Here is a 19,605-nt window from a genome sequence, read left to right as displayed (position 1 = left end):
AAAGGGTTGGTAGTGTGAGTGTGTCAAATTTAATTTGTCACGTATCGTAAACAATATGTGTAGACTAACCGTGAAAGGTGTATTTACGGGCCCTTCCCAACAATGCAGTGGGAAAAAGCTGACATCAAAACTATGAAATGACACATGGAATCATATGGTAACCAAAAAAATTGTGTTAAACAAATCAAAATATAGTTTATATTTGAGATTCTTTAAAGTAGCCACCCATTGCTTTGACAGCTTTGCACACTCTTGGTATTCTCTCAACCAGCTTGACCTGGAATGTTTATTTACATTTTTTTTATTGTAGGTAGGGGTAAAGTGATAAGGCAACAGGATGCTCTTTTCGTTCATAGGAAACGGTGGCATGAACATGATGTACAAAAAACCCCGCTAAAATCAGCCATGTTTTTTTTTTAAATGTTTTATGCACAACAGCAGAATTGGTCATGAGCCTATAAAACAGCTGCTATTTCCTCTAGCACCATTCTTTTAGTGTGTGTGTGTGTGTGAGCTCTGCACGAAGCAATGACACAGAGCTCACCAGTATAGAACACTTGTATTTTTTATTTATTTTATTTTTTGTATTTTTAAAGCTTCTTTTTAGATGGTTAATTAGTTTCTGGAGGAAATGTTTCTAAATCCTGACCCCCAGGGCAAAGCAGAGGACTGGGAGGGGGGGTGGGGAGAGAGACGGTGCTGTGTCGCAGTGATAGGCCCAGAAGACATTTTCAGAGGGGACTCAACGTGTGCACTACGGCTAGAGGACTTTATTTTTAGGTTCTATTATATTCATCTGTTAATTCTGGGGGAGGAGCCTGTGCTGCAGGGAGAAGGGGATATGGTGTGTTGCAGTGCTAGGCCCAGCACAGTTGGCACCTATAAATCTATGCTTGGCACGCCACGTGGCTTTCAAACGCAAAGGACTGTCTGCTATGAATATCCCACTTCATTGTTGACAGATTTTATTAGATGAATAATGAGCTCTTCATTTGACAACTTTTAGATGGGATGAGTAGCAGTTACAGCTCTGATGGGATTGTGACCAGCAGTTACAGCTCTCTGATGGGATTGTGACCAGCAGTTACAGCTCATCTGATGGGATTGTGACCAGCAGTTACAGCTCTCTGATGGGATTGTGACCAGCAGTTACAGCTCTCTGATGGGATTGTGACCAGCAGTTACAGCTCTCTGATGGGATTGTGACCAGCAGTTACAGCTCTCTGATGGGATTGTGACCAGCAGTTACAGCTCTCTGATGGGATTGTGACCAGCAGTTACAGCTCTCTGATGGGATTGTGACCAGCAGTTACAGCTCTCTGATGGGATTGTGACCAGCAGTTACAGCTCTCTGATGGGATTGTGACCAGCAGTTACAGCTCTCTGATGGGATTGTGACCAGCAGTTACAGCTCTCTGATGGGATTGTGACCAGCAGTTACAGCTCTCTGATGGGATTGTGACCAGCAGTTACAGCTCTCTGATGGGATTGTGACCAGCAGTTACAGCTCTCTGATGGGATTGTGACCAGCAGTTACAGCCATTCGTGTCTTTAACCTGTCTGGGCTAGGGGGCAGTATTTTCACGGCCGGATGAAAAACGTACCCATTTTAAGCGGGTTACTACTCTGGCCCAGAAACTAGAATATGCATATTATTAGTAGATTTGGATAGAAAACATTCTGAAGTTTCTAAAACTGTTTGAATGGTGTCTGAGTATAACAGAACTCATATGGCAGGCAAAAACTTGAGAAAAAGTCAACCAGGAAGTGGAGGATCTGAGAATTGTAGTTCTTTCTAGTCCCTTTCGAAACTACAGTACCCGTGGGGTTACGTTACACTTCCTAAGGCTTCCATTGGCTGTCTAAAGCCTTCAGAAAGTGGATTGAGCCTTCTCCTGTCACTGGGCAGATAATAGGAGCTCAGTTACTGAGTGGTCTGCCTGGCAACAAAGGGATTGGATATGTGCGGTCACAGGAGCACGCTGTTCCTTCTTTTTCTCCTTGAATGAATATGCTATTGTCCGGTTTGAATATTATTGCAATTTTATGTAAAAAATACCATAAAGATTGATTTTAAACAGCGTTTGACATGTTTCTAAGTACGGTAATGGAACATTTTGACTTTTCGTCTCTGCTTCCGCGCTCGCGCGTTATGCCTTTGGATAAGTGATCTGTACGCACAAACAAAACGGAGGTATTTGGACATAAATATGGATTATTTGGAACAAAAACAACATTTCTTGTGGAAGTAGCAGTCCTGGGAGTGCTTTCTGAAGAAGATCAGCAAAGGTAAGAGAATATTTCTAATACTAATTCTGAGTTTAGGTTGCTCCGAACTTGGCGGGTGTCTGAATAGCTCGCCGTGATGGCTGAGCTATGTACTCAGCATATTTTTCAATATTCTTTCTCCATAAAGCTATTTTAAAATCTGACACAGCGGTTGCATCCATGGGTAGTCAATCTATAATTCTTTAAATAATTGTTATATATTTTGTCAACGTTGATGATGAGTATTTTTGTAAATTGATGTGCACATTCACCGGATGTTTTGGTGGGAATACATTTTCTGAACATCACGCGCCAATGTAAAATGCTGTTTTTGGATATAAATATGAACTTTATCGAACGAAAAATACATGTATTGTGTAACATAATGTCCTAGGAGTGTCATCTGATGAAGATCTTCAAAGGTTAGTGCTTCATTTAGCTGTGTTTTGGGTTTTATTGACATATGCTTGCTTGGAACATGGCTGTGTGATTATTTTGGTCTATGTACTCTCCTAACATAATCTAATGTTTTGCTTTCGCTGTAAAGCCTTTTTGAAATCGGACAATGTGGTTACATCAAGGAGAAGTGTATGTTTGAGAAAGTTGAATTATGACATTTTGTTGTTTTTGAATTTGCTGCCCTGATATTTCACTGGCTGTGTCCCGCAGGTGGGGCGTAGCCCATAGAAGTTAAATATATTCCCCCAAAAAATGAATTGTAAAGACCTACCTTTCTATTTCTGGTGTGTCCAAGACATTTGATAAACATTTAACAATGTTACAAGTCACGTCTCCATGTGAGAAATTCTTGCACCTCTCGTTTACATCTTTCTCTCTCTCACTCTCCAGAATGTACCGCTTGCGGGCATTGTCGGCGGTAGCGTTGGGGCTGGTGCAGTTGTCACGTCGTTACCATGGTGAGGCTGTGAGGGGCGGGGCCAGTAAGAGGAGACTGATGCTAGCAGCTCTGGTGGGCGTGACCGGGGCCTCAGCCAGCGCTGGACTACTCTGGACCAGGTATGAACATGTGCACACACACACACACACACACGTCTTCTTGACCTCTACACTATCTGATTATAACTCATGTGATGATCTGTGTTTTGGGTCAATTCTATTTCAATTCAACATTTGTCATTTAGCAGACTCTCTTATCCAGCGCGATTTACAGTTAGTGCATTCATCTTAAGATAGCTAGGTGGGACAACCACATATCAGGCATAGAAAGTACTTTTTTCCCCCGTCAACGTAGCTATCAGTAAAGTCAGACCGGGTGGGTGGAAGAGCTTGGGCTGAGCGGGAGCTGCCCTCCCCTAAGGGTGGAAGGGCTAAGAGACCAGAGGTGGCAGAACAGAGTCCCCGGGTTGGGGTGTAGGGTTTGAACATATCCTGACGGTAGGGAGGGGCATTTCCTCTTGCTGGTCTGTAGGTAAGCACCATGGTCTAGTAGTGGATGTGAGCTTCAACTGGAAGTCAGTGGAGTGTGGGGAGGAGCGGGTAGACATGGGAGAACTCAGAAAGGTTGAACACCAGGCGGGCTGCTGCATTCTGGCTAAATTGCAGAGGTTTGATGGCACAAGTGGTGAGCCCAGCCAACGGCGAGTTGCAGAATTCCAGATGGGCGAGGACAAGTTCCTGGATTTGGACCTGCGCTGCTTCCTGTGTGCGGTAGGGTCGTACTATACGGATGTTGTTGAGCATGAACCTGCAGGAGCGGGTCACTGCTTTGATGTTTTCAGAGAACAGGGTCTTGTCTAGTGTCACACCAATGTTCTTTGCACTCTGGGAGGGCGACACGAGTTGTCAACCGTGATGGAAGTCTTTGTGCGGGTAGGCCTCCCCCGGGAGGAAGAGCAGTAATGTCTTGTTGAGTTTGAGGTGGTGGGCTGAGATATCTGCCAGGCATGCAGAGATGCGTGTCGCCACCTGGGTGTCAGAAGGGGGAAAAGAGAAGTAGTTGGGTGTCATCTGCATAGTAATGATAGGAGAGACCATGTGAGGATATGACGGCGCTGAGTGACTTGGTGTATAGATAGAAAAGGGCCTAGAACCGAGCCCTGGGGAACACCAGTAGTGTGTGTGGTCCAGACACAGATCCTGTGGTAGGACCAGCCTGCCAGGTAGGATGTGCAGTGCCTGAGACGTCGAGCCCTGACAGGGTGAAGAGGAGGATCGGACGGTTGTGTCGAAGGCAGCGGATAGCTGTAGGAGGAAGATGACAGAAGAGAAAGATTCAGCTTGGACAGTTCAGAGGACCTCTGACACAGAAGAGCAGTCTCTGTTGAATGACCCATCTTGAAGCCTGACTTGTTAGGGTCCAGATTGTTCTGAGAGGGATAATGAGAAAGTTGGTCAGAGACAGCACGCCCGAGTGTTTTGGAAGGAAAAGAAAGGGATACAGATCTATAGTTTGACGTCAGATGAGTTGTTGGTTTCTTGGAGGGGATTAACTCTGTCCATGTTGAAGTGAGAGGGGACGCAGCCAGTGGTCAGGGAGGGGTTGATGAATGGGAGAAGATCTAGAGAGTGGAGGGGGGGGGGGGGGTTACAGTGAGATTAGTAGGAGAACAGAGACCTGGAGGGGGGGGGGGGTTTACAGTGAGATTAGTAGGAGAACGGAGACCTGGGGGGGGGGGTTGCAGTGAGATTAGTAGGAGAACAGAGACCTGGAGGGGGTTTACAGTGAGATTAGTAGGAGAACAGAGACCTGGAGGGGGGGGGGGGGGTTACAGTGAGATTAGTAGGAGAACAGAGACCTGGAGGGGGAGGGGGGGGGGGGGGGGGGGGGGTTGCAGTGAGATTAGTAGGAGAACAGAGACCTGGAGGGGGGTTGCAGTGAGATTAGTAGGAGAACAGAGACCTGGAGGGGGGGTTGCAGTGAGATTAGTTGGTGAGCAGCCTCATATTGCCTGCCTTGTAAATTGGAGTGGACTGGGAAAAGGTGAGGTCAAGAGGCAAGGAGGGGAAAGTGAGAGATGGAAAGAAATTAATCGAAGGCAGATGTTGAAGTCGCCAAGTACGAAGACCGGTGAGCCATCGTCAGGAAATGTGCTTATCAAGGTGTCAAGCTCATTGAGGAATTCTCTAAGGGCACCTGGTGGGCGATAAATGACAACGTTAAGCTTGAGTGGAAAAGTGACAGTGACCGCATGGAATTGAAATGCGGTGACAGAGGAGATGGACAGGTGACAGAGGACATGGACAGGCGGGGGAGAAAAGAGAACATCTCTACTTAGGAGCAATGAGTAGCCCTGTGCCACCACAGCGATGACCAGATGCTCTCGGACTAGGAGAGAAAACGTAGTCAGACGACGAGAGGGCAGCTGGAGTAGTGTTCTCTGGGGTGATCCATGTCTCCATCAGGGACAGCAAGTCAAGGGCCTGAAGAGCAGATTACCTTGAGATGAACTCGGTGTTCTTCACCGCAGATCGGCAGTTCCAAACGCTGCCAGAGACCTGGAACTCCACATGGGTTGTGCTCGCAGGGTAAACTAAATGAGAAGGGTTGCAGCGTGTAAAGCCTACAGGGAGGGGTACGAACAGGTATACAAAACACACACACAGTTCATTTTAACAAAAGAGCAAAATGAGAATCTGTAAATAACTAGGTAAGATACTCGGATGAGAGTGGTGTGGAGTCTTTCTCAAACACCTTGGCAGGACGGTCTTAGTTTAGTGACATGACCGCCGCTGAGAAACCAGGGGAGACTGAAGAACTAACACTAATTACCTTGGAGAGGTGAAACCACTCCCCTTTCAATACAGCCACTGATTTGACAAAACAAGTCACACATTGCTCTGTCTCTTGATTGTTGACACATCAACCAGAATTATCTGCAGGTTATGATGCAGTCAGCTGTTCACACACCAAGTAGACTGCTGGGAAAACAGGAAGCAGTTCACACACCAAGTAGGCTACTGGGAGGACAGGAAGCAGTTCACACACCAAGTAGGCTACTGGGAGGACAGGAAGCAGTTCACACACCAAGTAGGCTACTGGGAGGACAGGAAGCAGTTCACACACCAAGTAGGCTGCTGGGAAAACAGGAAGCAGTTCACACACCAAGTAGGCTACTGGGAGGACAGGAAGCAGTTCACACACCAAGTAGGCTACTGGGAGGACAGGAAGCAATTCACACACCAAGTAGACTGCTGGGAAAACAGGAAGCCGTTCACACACCAAGTAGGCTGCTGGGAGGACAGGAAGCAGTTCACACACCAAGTAGACTGCTGGGAGGACAGGAAGCAGTTCACACACCAAGTAGGCTACTGGGAGGACAGGAAGCAGTTCACACACCAAGTAGACTACTGGGAGGACAGGAAGCAGTTCACACACCAAGTAGGCTACTGGGAGGACAGGAAGCAGTTCACACACCAAGTAGGCTACTGGGAGGACAGGAAGCAGTTCACACACCAAGTAGGCTACTGGGAGGACAGGAAGCAGTTCACACACCAAGTAGACTACTGGGAGGACAGGAAGCAGTTCACACACCAAGTAGACTACTGGGAGGACAGGAAGCAGTTCACACACCAAGTAGACTACTGGGAGGACAGGAAGCAGTTGACACACCAAGTAGGCTACTGGGAGGACAGGAAGCAGTTCACACACCAAGTAGCCGGCTGGGAAGACAGGAAGCAGTTAAAGTAGAAGGCCCTAGCTAACAAAATGACAGTACGAGACACAACACACACACACACCTTTCTTTGCAAATACATATTTTTCACTCTCTCTTTTTCTCCTTTCTTTCTTTCTCTCTGTTAAACACACACAGAGTTGTGTTAGATGAAGCATTGTGTTAGATGAAGCATTGGTGGGCTGGTCGGGGCTGCATTGCAGTAGTAGTGTGTAGAGTTAACCCCTTAGCCACAGGGCATGACCATACTACTACTACACTCCCTCAGGTCTCTATCTGAACTCTGTTTGCAGCTGGTCTGTGGGCTGAAAACACAAATGCTTTGAACGTAGTAGAGTTCCTTTTTTAATCTGCTTCCTGTGTTTACTTCCTGTGTGAACCCAGAGCCTACGCAGACGCCGGGCCTTCTGTCGAGCACGACGAACATCCCGAGGCAAAGGAGGCGGGGTTTGTGAAAGAGGCGGAGTCAGAGGCTGAGAGTTCGGTGGAGGCCAGCGACGGAGAGGAGGGCGAGGAGGGAGGAGCGGATGGTAAGAAGAAGAAACCACGATCGGGATTCCGTGACCGCAAGGTAATCAATAAACTATGACAACCCACAGCCATTCAATCACACACACACAGGCGTCCTCTCCACTCTTCTTGTCTCTCCACTCTTCTCTTCTCTTCTCTTCTCTCCTCTCTTGTTTAGTTGAGCTGGCATCAAATCAAAGATTCCCTGTGTGTGGGTGTGTGTCCATCTCTTTTGTCCAGCCAAACCTCATTTAACAAACACACACGTTATTTCATTTGATGGAGCGTCTGGAACAGCGTGTTGAGTACTTTAAAAATCCCAGTTCATCCAGCGATGAGTCAGCGTCCAGCCCCCCCCTCCCCCCCACCACCCAGAGTTAATCAACATGCACATCTCCACTCATAAACATATCAGGACATCCATCCATTTACATTTTCACAGCTTTTCAGGTTAACAAGGTTGGGTTAGATAAAAGAGAGGAAGAACATACACACACACACACACACAGTGAAGAGGGTATTTGATTAGATGCCAGCTCAACTAAATTGGACTGGATGCTTCCTTCAGCTCCCCCAGTACACCAGCATTGTCACAGGGAACAGAGAGGAGAGGTGTGCCACTATAGAGCTAACAATGTGCACCACTTCTCAACACAAAACATGACACACGGGCGTGGCAAAGAGAGAGTTGGCGGCATAGGGTTGGGCTATGTCAACCTTTTTGTCCCATGGAGTGCCCATAAAACATGGTGATATACGATGCTATCGGCTCCTATTGACCACCTCCCAGAATGCTGCTGCTGCTTGTCTTCGCTACGACGACAGTTGGCACCAAATCAAATACAACTGGAGGAATCATGAAGAAATATGTTGTTGAAAGGGCAGAGAGAGGCTAGTCTTTTATTTTGTTCATTTCTGTTGGAGGAGCAGAACATGTGTGTGATGGAGCAGTGACTGTCTGAGGAACGGGCTGTCTTACCGTAGTAAGCTAGGTTATAGGACTACATCATGATGGAGCAGTGACTGTCTGATGAGGAACGGGCTGTCTTCCCGTAGTAAGCTAGGTTATAGGACTACATCATGATGGAGCAGTGACTGTCTGAACGGGCTGTCTTACTGTAGTAAGCTAGGTTATAGGACTACATCATGATGGAACAGTGACTGTCTGAACGGGCTGTCTTACCGCAGTAAGCTAGGTTATAGGACTACATCATGATGGAACAGTGACTGTCTGAACGGGCTGTCTTACTGTAGTAAACTAGGTTATAGGACTACATCATGATGGAACAGTGACTGTCTGAATGGGCTGTCTTACTGTAGTAAACTAGGTTATAGGACTACATCATGATGGAGCAGTGACTGTCTGAACGGGCTGTCTTACTGTAGTAAGCTAGGTTATAGGACTACATCATGATGGAACAGTGACTGTCTGATGAGGAACGGGCTGTCTTACTGTAGTAAGCTAGGTTATAGGACTACATCATGATGGAGCAGTGACTGTCTGATGAGGAACGGGCTGTCTTACTGTAGTAAACTAGGTTATAGGACTACATCATGATGGAACAGTGACTGTCTGAACGGGCTGTCTTACTGTAGTAAGCTAGGTTATAGGACTACATCATGATGGAGCAGTGACTGTCTGATGAGGAACGGGCTGTCTTACTGTAGTAAACTAGGTTATAGGACTACATCATGATGGAACAGTGACTGTCTGAACGGGCTGTCTTACTGTAGTAAGCTAGGTTATAGGACTACATCATGATGGAGCAGTGACTGTCTGAACGGGCTGTCTTACTGTAGTAAACTAGGTTATAGGACTACATCATGATGGAACAGTGACTGTCTGATGAGGAACGGGCTGTCTTACTGTAGTAAGCTAGGTTATAGGACTACATCATGATGGATCAGTGACTGTCTGAACGGGCTGTCTTACTGTAGTAAACTAGGTTATAGGACTACATCATGATGGAACAGTGACTGTCTGATGAGGAATGGGCTGTCTTACCGTAGTAAGCTAGGTTATAGGACTACATCATGATGGATCAGTGACTGTCTGAACGGGCTGTCTTACTGTAGTAAACTAGGTTATAGGACTACATCATGATGGAACAGTGACTGTCTGATGAGGAACGGGCTGTCTTACTGTAGTAAGCTAGGTTATAGGACTACATCATGATGGAACAGTGACTGTCTGAACGGGCTGTCTTCCCGTAGTAAGCTAGGTTATAGGACTACAACATGATGGAGCAGTGACTGTCTGATGAGGAACGGGCTGTCTTACTGTAGTAAACTAGGTTATAGGACTACATCATGATGGAGCAGTGACTGTCTGATGAGGAACGGGCTGTCTTACTGTAGTAAGCTAGGTTATAGGACTACATCATGATGGATCAGTGACTGTCTGAACGGGCTGTCTTACTGTAGTAAGCTAGGTTATAGGACTACATCGTGGGTTTGATAGAAGTAGCCTACTGTCTTAGGACATTATGTTATTCAATACATGCATGTTTTGTTCAATCAAGTTCATATTTATATCAAAAACCAGCTTTTTACATTAGCATGTGACGTTCAGAACTAGCATACCCCCCGCAAACATCCGGGGAATTCGCTAACATTTTACTAAATTACTCACGATAAACGTTCACAAAAAGCATAACAATTATTTTAAGAATTATAGATACAGACCTCCTCTATGCACTCGATATGTCCGATTTTTAAAATAGCTTTTTGGTGAAAGCACATTTTGCAATATTCTAAGTACATAGCCCAGGCATCACGGGCTAGCTATTTAGACACCCGGCAAGTTTAGCACTCACCATAATCATATTTACTATTATAAAAGTTTGATTACCTTTTGTTGTCTTCGTCAGAATGCACTCCCAGGACTGCTACTTCAATAACAAATGTTGGTTTGGTCCAAAATAATCCATCGTTATATCCGAATAGCGGCGTTTTGTTCGTGCGTTCCAGACACTATCCGAAATGGTAAAGAAGGGTCGCGCGCATGGCGCAATTCGTGACAAAAAAATTCTAAATATTCCATTACCGTACTTCGAAGCATGTCAACCGCTGTTTAAAATCAATTTTTATGCCATTTTTCTCGTAGAAAAGCGATAACATTCCGACCGGGAATCTCCTTTTCGGCAAACAGAGGAAAAAATCACAAAGACGGGGGCGGTCGGGTCACGCGCCTAAGCCCAGAGTCACTTGATCGGCCACTTGAGAAAGGCGATAATGTGTTTCAGCCTGGGGCTGGGATGACGACATTCAGGTTTTTCCCGGGCTCTGAGCACCTATGGACGACGTAGGAAGTGTCACGTTAGAGCAGAGATCCTTAGTAAAAGATAGAGATGGCAAAGAAGTTCCAGAAATGGTCAGACAGGCCACTTCCTGTAGAGGAATCTCTCAGGTTTTGACCTGCCATTTGAGTTCTGTTATACTCACACACACCATTCAAACAGTTTTAGAAACTTTAGGGTGTTTTCTATCCATATGTAATAAGTATATGCATATTCTAGTTACTGGGTAGGAGTGGTAACCAGATTAAATCGGGTACGTTTTTTATCCAGCCGTGTCAATACTGCCCCCTAGCCCTAACAGGTTATCCAGTATATATGTTCTTCAGATCTGGATACTAATGGCTTTATTTGACTAGGTGTCCCTCTTTTCTTTTGTCTCAAAAAAATAAATTATAGTATTTTATTTTTCTGTCTCATAAAGCTGTGATTGAGAATAGCTTAGGCAAAATACTTTCTTGTTGTTTATTTTTGAAAGCCACAGCAACTTTAGGACAACACCTTCGTAGGCTAGAATATTTAGGAAATAAACTACTGTTCAACATGTAGTAAAGCTTTTATCTAGTAGGAGGACAGGTGATTGGACGTCTGGTTTTCAGAGGGGGGAGGACAGGTGGTTGGACGTCTGGTTTTCAGAGGGGGGAGGACAGGTGGTTGGACGTCTGGTTTTCAGAGGGGGGAGGACAGGTGATTGGACGTCTGGTTTTCAGAGGGGGGAGGACAGGTGATTTCCCAGCCTACATAGATAATTTCTTAAACTTGATTGAACTGGTCATTATTGTACTCTGTCATTATTAGTCCCCTGACTAATTAAAATGTTATTTGTCACATGTGCCGAATATTTATGAGCCCTTTCACAACAATGAAGTTAAAAAGTAAGAAAAATTAGCAAAAACAGAAATAGTAACACAATAAACTAACAATAACAAGGCTATATACAAGAGGTACTGGTATTGAGTCAATGTGCTGGCGTACCAGGTAGTGGAGGTAATATGTACTGTAGGTAGGGGTACCAGGTTGTGGAGGTGATATGTACTGTAGGTAGGGGTACCAGGTAGTGGAGGTGATATGTACTGTAGGTAGGGGTACCAGGTAGTGGAGGTGATATGTACTGTAGGTAGGGGTACCAGGTTGTGGAGGTGATATGTACTGTAGGTAGGGGTACCAGGTAGTGGAGGTGATATGTACTGTACGTAGGGGTACCAGGTAGTGGAGGTGATATGTACTGTAGGTAGGGGTACCAGGTAGTGGAGGTGATATGTACTGTAGGTAGGGGTACCAGGTAGTGGAGGTGATATGTACTGTTTGTAGGCGGGTAAAGTGACTAGGTAATCAGGATAGATAATAAACAGAGTAGCAGCAACGTGTGTGTGTGTGTGTGGCATCTATGCACGTGTGTTTTGTGCTTGTGTGTTGGAGTGTAAGGATGTGAGTGTGCAAGAGTCAGTGCAAAAAATACTTGGGTGGCTGGAGTCTTTTTTTTAAAACAATTTTTAGGGCCTTCCTCTGACACCGCCTGGTATAGAGGTCCTGGATGTCAGGAAGCTTGGCCCCAGTGATGTACTGGGCTGTACGCACTACCCTCTGTAGCGCCTTGCGGTCAGATGCAAAGCAGTTGCCATACCAAGCTGTGATGTAGCCAGATGCTCTCGATGGTGCCGCTGTAGAACCTTTTGAGGATCTGAGGGCCCATGCCAAATCTTTTCACTCTCCTGAGGGGGAAGAAGCGTTGTCATGCCCTCTTCACGACTGTCTTGGTGTGCTTGGACCATGATAGGACCTTTTTAGGGATGTGGACAACGAGGAGCTTGAAGTTCTCGACCTGCTCCACTACACCCCGATGTTTTGAATGCCTGATTGATGGTTCGTCTGAGGGCGTAGTGGGATTTCTTATTAGCGTCCCGCTCCTTGAAAGCTGCAGCTCTACCCTTTAGCTCAGTACAGATGTTGCCTGTAATCCATGGCTTCTGGTTGGGAAATGTCATCGATGCCCTTTTTTATGAAGCTGGTGACTGATGTGGTGTACTCCTCAATGCCATTGGATGAGTCCCGGAACATATTCCAGTCGGTGCTAGCAAAACAGTCCTGTAGCTTAGCATCTGCGTCACTTGTACTTCCTGTTTTTGATTGTTGCTTACAATCAGGAGGATAGATCTATGGTCAGATTTGCCAAATGGAGGGTGAGGGAGAGCTTTGGATGCATCTCTGTGTGTAGAGTAAAGGTGGTATAGAGTTATGTATAGGTGACATACTGGTAGAAATGTGGAAAGACGAATTTCAGTTTTCCTGCATTAAAATCACCGACCACTAGGAGCGCCACCTTTTTGGTGAGTATTTTCTTGTTTGTTTATGGCCTTATGCAGCTGGTTGAGTGTGGTCTTAGTACCAGCATCTGTTTGTGGTGGTAAATAGACAGCTATAAAACGTCTAGATGAAACCTGTCTCGGTCAGTAGTATGGTCTACAGCTAATGAGGTGTTCTCAGGTGAGTAGAACCTCCAGACTTACTTAATATTAGAGATTGCGCACCAGCTGTTGTTTAGAAAGAGACACGTACCCCTCTGAGCTTCCCCGAGGTATAGGAAAAACAGCTACGTTTATTTACTGTGTCCTTGTTCAGCCACGACTTTGTGAAACAGGATATTGCATCAGGAGAAAGCCATGCATAAAACGATGAAGCGTAGCCTTCAGTCATATTCATAGCCTATTGAATGGAGAGAGAAGGGAATATACACTGCTCAAAAAAATAAAGGGAACACTTAAACAACACAATGTAACTCCAAGTCAATCACACTTCTGTGAAAGCAAACTGTCCACTTAGGAAGCAACACTGATTGACAATAAATTTCACATGCTGTTGTGCAAATGGAATAGACAACAGGTGGAAATTATAGGCAATTAGCAAGACACCCCCAATAAAGGAGTGGTTCTGCAGGTGGGGACCACAGACCACTTCTCAGTTCCTATGCTTCCTGGCTGATGTTTTGGTCACTTTTGAATGCTGGCGGTGCTTTCACTCTAGTGGTAGCATGAGACGGAGTCTACAACCCACACAAGTGGCTCAGGTAGTGCAGCTCATCCAGGATGACACATCAATGCGAGCTGTGTCTGTCAGCGTAGTGTCCAGAGCATGGAGGCGCTACCAGGAGACAGGCCAGTACATCAGGAGACGTGGAGGAGGCCGTAGGAGGGCAACAACCCAGCAGCAGGACCGCTACCTCCGCCTTTGTGCAAGGAGAAGCAGGAGGAGCACTGCCAGAGCCCTGCAAAATGACCTCCAGCAGGCCACAAATGTGCATGTGTCTGCTCAAACGGTCAGAAACAGACTCCATGATGGTGGTATGAGGGCCCGACATCCACAGGTGGGGGTTGTGCTTACAGGTTCACACTGAGCACATGTGACAGACGTGACAGAGTCTGGAGACGCCGTGGAGAACGTTCTGCTGCCTGCAACATCCTCCAGCATGACCGGTTTGGCGGTGGGTCAGTCATGGTGTGGGGTGGCATTTCTTTGGGGGGCCGCACAGCCCTCCATGTGCTCGCCAGAGGTAGCCTGACTGCCATTAGGTACCGAGATGAGATCCTCAGACCCCTTGTGAGACCATATGCTGGTGCGGTTGGCCCTGGGTTCCTCCTAATGCAAGACAATGCTAGACCTTATGTGGCTGGAGTGTGTCAGCAGTTCCTGCAAGAGGAAGGCATTGATGCTATGGACTGGTCCGCCCGTTCCCCAGACCTGAATCCAATTGAGCACATCTGGGACATCATGTCTCGCTCCATCCACCAACGCCACGTTGCACCACAGACTGTCCAGGAGTTGGCGGATGCTTTAGTCCAGGTCTGGGAGGAGATCCCTCAGGAGACCATCCGCCACCTCATCAGGAGCATGCCCAGGCATTGTAGGGAGGTCATACAGGCACGTGGAGGCCACACAACACTACTGAGCCTCATTTTGACTTGTTTTAAGGACATGACATCAAAGTTGGATCAGCCTGTAGTGTGGTTTTCCACTTTCATTTTGAGTGTGACTCTAAATCCAGACCTCCATGGGTTGATAAATTGGATTTCCATTGATTGATTTTGTTGTCAGCACATTCAACTATGTAAAGAAAAAAGTATTTAATAAGATTATTTCTTTCATTCAGATCTAGGATGTGTTGTTTAAGTGTTCCCTTTATTTTTTTGAGCAGTATATATATATACTGCTCAAAAAAATAAAGGGAACACTTAAACAACACATCCTAGATCTGAATGAAAGAAATAATCTTATTAAATACTTTTTTCTTTACATAGTTGAATGTGCTGACAACAAAATGGAAGCAAGTCATTCAGCCACGAGCATTAGTGAGGTCGGGTACTGATGTTGGGTGATAAGCCCTGGCTCGCAGTCAGCGTTCCAATTCAACCCAAAGGTGTTCAATGGGGTTGAAGTCAGGGCTCTGTGTAAGCCAGTCAAGTTCTTCCATGCAGAAATTTGACAAACTGACTTGTTGGAAAGGTGGCATCTTATGATGGTGCCATGTTGAAATTCATTGAGCTCTTCAGTAAGGCCATTCTACTGCCAGTGTCTGTCTATGGAGATTGCATAGATGTGTACTCAATTTTATACAGCTGTCAGCAATGGGTGTGGCTGAAATAGCCAAATCCACTAATTTGAAGGGGTGTCCACATACTTTTGGTCATATCTACATGTACATACTACCTCAATCAGCACGACTAACCGGTGTCTGTATGTAGCCTCCCTACTGTATATAGCCTGTCTTTTTACTGTTGTTTTATTTCTTTACTTACCTGTTCTTCACCTAATACCTTTTTTGCACTATTAGTTAGAGCCTGTAAGTAAGCATTTCACTGTGAGGTCTACACCTGTTGTATTCAGCGCACGTGACAAACATTGATTTGATCAGTATTTATGGAACTAGGCTATAGGAATAGGCTAATTACAAATCCAATGTCACTCATGTACTGTCCTGCTGTTTGACACATGTTTACCGTGCGCCGCCAGTCAAGTTTTTAAATCGACTACACCGTCGTCTGTACATCACGACGTCGTCACCATCGGCGACGGCTGTTAACCATCATAATATCCCTAACCCTATTGGGGAGGAATGGTTCCAACATGGGCGCCACTTCTCAACACAAAACATGTAACAGATAGAAATCTGACTGTCAGGTGAGCGAGGGATGGAGAAAGAGGGAAATGAAAAGCACTATGATCCTTGTTGCAGCAGCAGCTAAACGCAATGCTATCTGGGAGCTGTCAGCACTGTGTGAATGAATACAGTCTTAATATCTGATGCTGATCCATCTTGTGGGTGGGTGTGAGAGAGCGAGATCCTTCCCCTGTCTGTATCTATTTGTCCTTGACTATCTGTCCCTGATAGGATTGCGTTGCATTCATGGCTGCATCCCTCCCCAGTGGAAGATTAGATTTAATGGATCAGTCTGTCTGTCTGGTCTCTGATCAGTACTGTGACCTGACTGGATCAGTCTGTCTGGTCTCTGATCAGTCTGTCTGATGGTCTCTGATCAGTCTGTCTGATGGTCTCTGATCAGTACTGTGACCTGAAATACTTTTTGTTTGTTGGGAGTCTTGGAGAAGGGCAGAATGATGCTGAGACACAGATTTTTCACTTTAAAATGTACATCGAACAAAAGCCAATGATTGCAAAGTTAAACTATCAATATAGTCTGTCTGTGTGCAGATTTGATTGTTTAATTTGTTATGCTGTGGAACTGTCTGTATGTATGACTTATAACCAATAAAGAAGTCAGGAAATGACATATAACCGATTTTTATCTTTGCTGAAAAAGATAAATAATCTCTTTTGAAGAAGCAGCCATGTCTAAAACAGCAATAAAGAAGTAGAGCGTACTGCTTCTCCTTCTCTGGCCAATAGGAATGGCTGGCAGGCTGGCTGGCTTAGGGTTGCAAGATTTCGGTAACGTTCCCAGGTTTTCCAGACATCCCAGTTGGAAGATTCACAGAAATAAGCAACTCTGTCCAGGATTCCTGGTATTCCAGGGAATTAAAAAAAAATCAATTTTGCAACCCAAGATAGAAACCTAATAAGTCCCTTATGAAAATTACTGTTAATTATTAATTTGGGGTGTAGCGCTTCACCAAACCCACAGTTCGGTACGTATTGTGGTTTTGGGGTCACGGTTTCGGTACAGCAGGAAAATGAAATGCCATTCACAATGTTCCTTGCATTGTCTGTTGTGACAGGATTGTTATGTTGAGCCTCTCAAGTTTCTCCTCTGATGCTGCGTTTGCAACCATTTGGGAGGTAGGAATTTACCAGTTGTATATACCAGTTAGATGCATTCATGTGATTTGAACTTGTTGAGAAACTCAGATCAGCTAATGTGATGGGCTGTCACTGTTAAGTAAGCGCAACGCAGGGTGCATCGGAAAATGAATTGAAAGCTTTGGCTTGCTTATATACTGTAGAGCGGGTACTACCTATTTACTGAAATCGGTGCAAGATGGACGTTCGTAACGTGTCTCGAGCACTTTCACGAGGTGCTGAAAACCCTCATTCTCAACCAGCGAGAATGGACACACATCCGCTATAAACCAAAGACTGTAAAAAATGTTTACTTAGGTAGGCTATCGCTTTTGTTATTTCTTTGCCCCGGTCAGAATCAGCTGCCGTCTGCTTGTATGCAGAGGTGAGACCATGTTGTGGCGTTTCTTTGCGTTTCCGTCTTGCTCTGGCATCCTGGGGTGATGTCGGTGTAAATGTGTCGACATATTTGAGGTGTTGGCAGCTGCACAGGCTATTCTGGTTGAGCAGTGGCAACATACCCTCTATGCCCATCGCTGTTTGTAATCTACTGGGAAGACAAAATGTTCCTAAACTCAAGGTTTAATCGATGATGAAGATCCTCCTGGTTTAGCCACCACTCTCCATTATACACAGCTAGTTCCCCGCTGCGCCTCACAAAAGGACAGTTTGAAATGCGCCAGTTAAGACTGATTACGTCTGTGTAGGCTCTAGTAGTTTTAACAGAATATTCTGGAATCTTTTCAGCTCATATTTACTCAACAGGCCTGCAACAGCGCATTGGAATGGTGTTTTTTATTTTGTAAATATAAAGTACCAGTTCAGATACTAGGTCCAAAACTCTACATTTAATTTCTTACTTTCCAGTTAAGAAAATGTTGACTAAATAAACTATTTCTTGAACTGCCTTGTTGGTTAAGGGCTTGTAAGTGAGCATTTCGCGGTAAGGTCAACACCTTTTTGTATTCGGCAGATAACGATTTGAGGGTGTGCCTTACATGTGTTTGATACGTAGCCTTAATGTTTCATTTTATTTCTAAAATAAACACCGGTCCCTCATTTTCAACCCTGTTACATGAACTGAACTCTCGTTTTAATGAACTTATGGTATTTTTAGCATCTGGAAATCTGCAGATTTCCATCCGGAAGCACCTGTGTCTTAGTGTGCGTGTCTAATAAATTACAGCTCTACAGTACCAGTCAAGTTTGGACACAACTACTTGTTCAAGCGTTTTTCTTTATTTTCTACTTTTTTCTACATTGTAGAATAATAGTGAAGACATCAAAGCTATGAAAAAACACGTGTTTAAACTGATTAAAATATATATTTGAGATTCTTCAAAGTAGCCACCCTTTGCCTTGATGACAGCTTAGCACACTCTTGGCATTCTCTCAACCAGATTCACCTGGAATGCTTTTCCTACAGTCTTGAAGGAGTTCCCACATATGCTGAGCACTTGCTGGCTGCTTTTCCTTCACTCTGCGGTCTGACTCATCCCCAAACAATCTCAATTGGGTTGAGGTTGGGTCATTGTGGAGGTCATCTGATGCAGCACTCCACCACTCTCCTTCTTGGTCAAATAGCCCTTCTACAGCCTGGAGGTGTGTTGGGTCATTGTCTTGTTGCAAAACAAATGATAGTCCCAGTAAGCCCAAACCAGATGGTATGGCGTATCGCTGCAGAATGCTGTGGTAGCCATGCTGGTTAAGTGTTTTATTTGGGCTGCAATCTGAGGTGTATGTAACTCTAATGAACATATCCTCGACAGCAGAGGAAACTCGGTCTTCCATTCCTGTGGCGGTCCTCATGAGAGCCAGATTCATCATAGAGATTGATGGTTTTTGCGTCTGCACTTTAAGATACTTTAAAAGTTCTTGAAATTTTCCGGATTGGCTGACCTTCATGTGTTAAAGTAATGATGGACTGTCATTTCTCTTTGCTTATTTGTGCTGTTCTTGCCATAATATGGACTTGGTCTTTTACCAAATAGGGCTGTCTTCTGTCATAACTCTCCTGTGATCTGAAGGATCAGGTTACAGTGGGTCCTCTCTACAGCATGCTCTCTCTCTCTCGTAGAGGGGGAGAGCGGGAAGTCGGCTGTTTTATGGCAGTCATAAAATGCGCTGCCTCTGTTCTCTGTAGTGTTCCAGACTGGAATGTAGACTGTGGAACACAGACGCACTTGGACAATCAAACGTTTGAATAATTACACATCTTTGAGAATGTGGGAATTGTCCGTAGGTGTTTTTAAAGAACAATCCTGTCAAAGTTGTTTCATTTAGTGACCTCATGAAAGACAGGAAACCCACATTACTGCATCTCTGTTTGTGTACACTTTCCAATGATCAGATTTACATCTAGATGTTGGATAAAATGAATGAGTAAATATGAAACTATTTGTGAAAAAATGTAATGTGATGTTAGCCTTCTAAATGAGAGTATGGATTTTCATAAAGTTTAACTAGTCAGTGGCCACACCTCTGTGAGGCCAGACATCACATCATTGCCATTTTCCCATAGAGTGTAAAACCCACTTCCTACAAAATGAACATTAAGTCAGAGAACGCCAGGACGCAGTCCCCACATTGGAATGGCCACAATTCAAGA

The 19,605-nt window shown here is 45.1% G+C and overlaps 1 protein-coding gene across 2 annotated transcripts in view; it reads left to right on the top strand.

The window, feature by feature from the left end:
- micu1 (mitochondrial calcium uptake 1) overlaps positions 1-19,605 on the top strand; it is a 102,284-nt gene that overhangs the window by 8,241 nt on the left and 74,438 nt on the right. For both annotated transcript variants that reach the window (XM_082965741.1, XM_014157977.3), the window contains exons 2-3: positions 3,118-3,285; positions 7,287-7,473. In XM_082965741.1, the coding sequence (XP_082821867.1) occupies positions 3,119-3,285; positions 7,287-7,473 (354 nt within the window). In that variant the 5' untranslated portion in view covers position 3,118. The remainder of the gene's footprint in view (positions 1-3,117; positions 3,286-7,286; positions 7,474-19,605) is intronic.

The sequence above is a fragment of the Salmo salar genome, chromosome 19 (assembly GCF_965601325.2).
Source record: "Salmo salar chromosome 19, fSalSal1, whole genome shotgun sequence".
NCBI classification, from domain to species: domain Eukaryota; kingdom Metazoa; phylum Chordata; class Actinopteri; order Salmoniformes; family Salmonidae; genus Salmo; species Salmo salar.
The sequence above is the reverse complement of the archived record's forward strand: the minus strand, read 5'-3'. Positions and strand labels throughout refer to the sequence as shown.